This window comes from Fukomys damarensis, unplaced genomic scaffold, assembly GCF_012274545.1.
Source record: "Fukomys damarensis isolate Sample0158 unplaced genomic scaffold, DMR_v1.0_HiC HiC_scaffold_17, whole genome shotgun sequence".
Classification (NCBI taxonomy): domain Eukaryota; kingdom Metazoa; phylum Chordata; class Mammalia; order Rodentia; family Bathyergidae; genus Fukomys; species Fukomys damarensis.
In genome coordinates this window covers 73,002,752-73,008,568 of record NW_022900929.1, presented here as the reverse complement: position 1 = coordinate 73,008,568, position 5,817 = coordinate 73,002,752, and the positions used below count along the sequence as shown (strand labels likewise).

At 38.6% G+C, this 5,817-nt stretch overlaps 1 protein-coding gene and 1 long non-coding RNA gene across 5 annotated transcripts in view; one reads left to right on the top strand and one right to left on the bottom strand.

The window, feature by feature from the left end:
* Nucleotides 1-5,817, bottom strand: part of LOC104867965 — a 338,035-nt gene that overhangs the window by 69,975 nt on the left and 262,243 nt on the right. The window lies entirely within an intron of this gene.
* Nucleotides 3,561-3,992, top strand: LOC104867963 (transcription initiation factor TFIID subunit 13-like). The gene has a single exon (XM_033765200.1). The coding sequence runs from the start codon at nucleotides 3,561-3,563 to the stop codon at nucleotides 3,933-3,935; it is 375 nt and encodes a 124-aa protein (XP_033621091.1). The 3' UTR covers nucleotides 3,936-3,992.

Below are 5,817 nucleotides of genomic sequence, written 5' to 3'. Positions count from 1 at the left end.
AAAAACCGAGCCCAAAAAACCCAAAGAGAAAGAAAAAAAAAAAAAAAAAAAAAAAAAAAAAAAAAAAAAAGAAAGAAAAAGTTGATCTCAAGAGCCAGCATTCGATTCTCCAACACCTACATTCCTACTTACTGTAGTCTACCTGCTTCTTTTTGCCAAGAAAGCCTCTTCTGGACTTGACTTTTCTTCTGCCAAGCCTGGAAGAATCAATCACTTCTTCGTATTTACTTAGCTGGATTTCAGGACCTTCTTCCTGGCTGGTTGTAAACACCTGCCACTCATGCTCCAGAGAAACAGCCCATTAGAAAAGACTCCTGTGACACACTTGGGCCTAAAAAGAATCATCAAAGTAGTTTTCCATTACTTGCTTTAACAAATTGAAGGAGTTGACTGTTTCACAGTCTCAGTGTCCTAAACAGGATGCAATTCTTCAAGCTTTTTGCTTATGAATTGGAAAGCACTAGATAATTGAAAATTGAGCCCTGGTGCTCTCTAAAGGCTGTGACTTTCATCAAATGTTTGCTTTTCCACACTCACACCTGCATTTCGCTATAATAATATAGCCTAAACAGAGTTTAAATAGAGATGTGTCTAATGTAGAATGCAGAAGCTAAAGGAAAGATTTCTGTTTTTAAAAGAGATTCCCATAAATGATTTAGCAAATCTGAGCATATAATCTGCCCAAAGTGCCAGCACACTTTGCTTCAAGCAGCCAGTTCTGCAGGCAAAGCTGTGGTTTTCTTGTTCCTTCCGTGAGCTGTGGCTGCCATTTCTTCACAGTCCAGCCCTTGGTGATGCCTGAACCAGGGATGGATTTCTCATTTGTGCATACAAGTGGTTTCCTTGAATTATGAGCCTCAAAGTTCCAAGACACTTACAGTCTGGGTGGCCACACAGGTATAAGTGCATAAAAGTCTGTGCTTAGCATGGTTGAAGGAGTAAATGTATTCACTTCAAACAACTCGTCTCTCTGGGAACATGTTAACAGCACCCCATCAGGAAGAGGCATATTTGTGGTCAAAATGTACTAAGCAATGGTACAAGAAGACACACACCAAGAGAAGTTAGAACACCAAGAAGCAAAATAAGTCCAGCTCCTTGTGGGAAAGGATCCTTCTCCTCCCTCCACTAAAATGTCTTAGCTCCTGGAATTCAATAGAAGTGCCAAAAGGGAGGTTATATCTGTGCACCCAGCTGTAAGCCCAACAGTAGCAGACACTAAAATCTAGACTTTCAAAAAGAATTTTTAAAAAAACATAAAAATAACATTTCAAGAAAGGGTTTCCTACGTTTTGGCCAGTTACTCAAAATAAAGACTCCTCTGGAAGAGAAAGCTCTTATCCTCTTCAGACATGGAACTGGGGGTCTTCTTCAGTGGTGAGGGCTCCTGTGAGTATCACAACAGAAGGCTGAATGAGAGAGGGCCAGTGCAAACCATACCATGCCCACGGCCTGTCCCAGAGACCAAAGGTTGCCATCATCACATACATCACCTGTGTTCTCCTGGAAGAGGATAGAAGGATGGAGGGGAAGTTTCCACCAAGAATAATGGATGAAAATTTTCTGAATCTGGAGATTCATTTTTCTCTTCTGAGTAGTCCGGATATCCTAAAAACTTGTTCTTCTAAATGGCAAGGGAACTCTTAAAAAGCGTTAACCATTGACCTGGAAAAGTTATGCATATTGCAAGTACCCAGCCTTCTATCTTTCTTCTCTTTTTGTGATTTTCCTCCCATCTATCTACGAGCAGAATCATTCTTGCTTATAAAGGATATATTTACCTATTAAAATAAAACTGCCAAACTGAGTAGTATCATGATAACCATTATGGTTGTATGAATTTGATTCTGTTGGGTTATATTTGCACTTGAACTAAAATTATCTACAGATGTATTTTTTACTATAGAATAGGTGCACCCCTAAAAAACTGTCAGGAAATCTTTGAAAATAAAAAATTATCTTGTGAATGTTGGGAGAGCACATTGTTTCTAATAGCACTGACATGAATTATTTAGTAGAGAAACAATGTGGATTTATAGAGAGCCTAATAGGTGAGGGATATGAAAGAAATATAAGACACGATCTTTGCCCTCAATTAGATTCCAATTCAGGAGGTTGTGCCAAGAATTTGGACTCTCGGTTATTTTCAGTTATTGAATTTCCCCAAAATGAGGCCACCTATGCAATATACAACATCCAAGACATTTTAGTCTCACTTTCATGCCAGTGAAGCAGACTGTAATAAGCCAATGGTGAGAAAATGCCCCTTCCTCATAGATGAGAGAATCCTGACCTTCCTAGGTATATAGGACCATCCAAATTGCAAAGGCAATTGCCGAGGATTGAGTAACCTCTACAAAAGCTGAGCATCCACCCACTCCTACTCCTCCTTCCATTTCCTTCTGTATTAGTCAGTTTCCTATTATTGTCACAAAATACCTGATCATTGGTGCTATACAAAAAATGAGGTTTTGTTAACTCATAGTTTTGGAGACTGTAAGTCCAAACCACATGGTGCCCCTTGTGAGGGGCCCCTGGACTGTGTCACCTCATGGAAAATGGTATCACAATAAGCAGGAGAGTGTGCAAGCGGGAGAGAACACATGTTAAGATACAGAGCCCAAGAGCAGGGATGAGGGGGAGTAATAAGTCATTTTTGCAAGAACTAGCCCAGAGTCCCATGAGAACTCTATTAATCTCTTCCAATGACAGCATGCTGAATGAGTTAAACACATCCAACTAGGTCCTACCTCATAAAGGTTTCACCTCTTAACATTTCCACAATCAGGATTAAGTTTCCAACACATGAACTTTGAAGGACATATTTGTACTACATCCAGACCATAGCAATTTCCCATGCTGTTCTTCCTTTGTTCACTGATCACATACACAGCCACCTAGGAACAGACATGCACAGGCATGCATGCGCACATACATGTACACACACTTTCTAACATCTTGGCTCATGCTTCATGGTTACCTCGGGCCTTCTACAGTGAGATCTCATTGTGGTGAGTTAAGCATGATCAGTACTTAGCTCTGGGCTCTCACTGGCTTCATCCTTCCTCTGTATCTTCTCCAGTGAGAGAAGAATCAGACAAAGGTGAGGAAATCTCTCTTATACCCTCTAATTAAACATGTCCATAGCTCTTGTCCATCTATGTCTACGTCCTGCTCTATCCTGAGCAAAATTAGAATGACTCATTGCCCCATAGCTCCACTCTGTTGGATTAGTGATAGCTGAGAATGCATCCAGATGGCTCGGAGGCTATGGCCTTCCAAAGGTCTGTTGATAATTTGATGGTAAGTGCACCAGGAACAGTACTATATACTGTCAGAACTCAGGGAAATTATAGCTCCACTGGTATATCACTCTCTGAGCAGCTAAATGTGTTAAGTGTTTCTAACACAAATCTTGTTCTGAGCTCTGTGGCATTTGGGCACCTCTTCTTAATGCCCTCTTCTTCTGGCTTCTATGATACCACCATGTTCTTTTAGTTTTGCCTTTGCCTCTATTAAGAATACAACAGTAGGGCTCTGGGTTTTTGCTGACTGGTGAGATGTCAGATGAGGAAGAGGATCCTACATTTGAGGAGGAAAATGAAGAAATTGGAGGAGGTGCTGAAAGTGGACAGGGTAAAAGAAAGAGACTTTTTTCTAAAGAATTGCGATGTATGATGTATGGGTTTGGAGATGACCAGAATCCTTATACTGACTCAGTGGATATTCTTGAAGACCTTGTCATAGAGTTCATCACTGAAATGACTCACAAGGCAATGTCCATTGGAAGACAAGGTCGAGTACAAGTCAAAGATATCGTCTTCTTGATTCAAAAGGACCTGAGGAAATTTGCTAGAGTTAAAGACTTGCTTACTATGAATGAAGAATTGAAACGAGCTAGAAAAGCATTTGATGAAGCAAACTATGGGTCTTGACACCTTGTGTACTTTCTGAAATGTCATTATTTTCTATGGAAACCATATATGTTTATTTTCTGTAGTATCGTCCTGATGCTTAGGCATGTACATGAGAGGAAGAAACACAAGTTTTCAGCCTTTATTTTCATGTCTTTGTTTTTAGAGCATTTGGTTCCAACCCTTAATTGCCTGCCTTTATGTGACCATACTTGAATTACTTACTAGATTTTAATGACTATATATAAGTTATGACTGCAAACCATGCAGTTCCTTCTGCCTTTGGACTGTCTGAAGAATAAACTTGTATTATATATTAGATATATTCATGCCATTATAAGCTGTATGCTAGCTGTTTAATAGGTAAAATCTCAGTGGCCTTTTTGACTGACAGCTAAGGCATGTACTTCATGTATTCTGAAGTTTTTAGACAGCAGTCATCATTTTTGTGTGTAAGGAGACAGTGTAGGAAATTATAAGTTTTTGTAAGAAAATTTGTTTTACTATCTTTTCTAAAGATAACTTTTTTGTGTGTTTGTTTTTGACAAAATAAATTTCATGTCAGTGCTCCTGTGTTAAAGCTTTTGTTGATTTGAAAGCCTTTTGGCTTCTAACATACTACAGGTATTTGCTAAGTTTTAGAAGATCTAATTTTCCCAAATCAAAGATTCTAAATTTAAATGCTTTTAGTAGTAGCAATGGTGATCAATGCCTAAAAGAATAATGGTAAAATAAGCATTTGGAATAGTGTTATATTAACATATTTGTAAGTAGTTGCTCATTATGGAGATGTATACTTGATTGAAACTATATGTGGCCGTAGAAACTCCTTTGTGTAATTCAGGACATACAGCTTTTGCATGTACTTAGCTTATTGCACTAAATTATTATTGTCTTTAGCTTACAATGAGTATTAAAATTACATTAAATAAATCACTGAATGTTATTTTATGGAAAAAAAAAGAATACAACAGTAATGATAACTTCCATTCATTGAGTGCTTCTCCCTCATCAGACATAATACTAATATTGTCACGTATGATCCCAAGCATAGCCCTGGTTGATTACTTTATCCTCTTTCCTCTCTCTTTCGCACAGACTAAAACTAGACATTCCCACATTGCTGTCTCTGACTCAGGTCTTTATTTTGCATTTCAGATTCATTTTCTAACTATTCAGTTGGCAATTCTTCCAGAATATTTTTGGGTATCTCAAAGTGAGCCCTTCATCTTTCCTCATACAGCAGCCCCTCAAGATTCCATGACTCAGTAAATGGTGCTGCAATGACAAGAATACAGGTGTAATTCTTAACTCTTCCACCCCTAAACTTGTGTCTAGTCCACTAATACAGAATTTCTGGAACAAAGGACCACAGCAACTTGATTATTCAAATGTGCTGTAAGTTGCCTTCCAAAAATGTTGTACCAGTTTGCTTCTTGATAATTTCTAATATGTTAAGTGTTAAAAATTAAAATGTTTCCATATTCCACTTCCCCACCACATAAGAAATACTTGGAAAACACTACTTTCTTATAACCTCTCCCTCGGTGTTGCCTTCCCTGTTCCCCAGCCGAGTATTCAGTGATCTGAAGATGTGACCTCTATAACTGCATGGTTGACGTAGTTCTTCCTCCTTGTACAACTTTTCTTCCTCAACAGAGAGATGATAGTGAAGGATGTATTAGTCAATGCTGTGTGGCTTGCTTCACTTTCCACTACCATAACCAAATACCTGAGACTGGATGATTTTCACAAATAGAAATTTATTTGGCTCATGGTTCCAGAACTTCAGAAGCATGGTACCAGCATCTGCTTGGCATCTGTCAGGGCCTTGTTGCTATGGGGGCATCACATGGTAAAAAAGAACACCTCTTCCTCTTTTTTTTTTTTTTTTTTTTTTACA

Coding starts and splice junctions, on each gene's coding strand:
- LOC104867963 (XM_033765200.1), top strand. CDS start 3,561: ATGTCAGATGAGGAAGAGGATCCTACATTTGAGGAGGAAAATGAAGAA.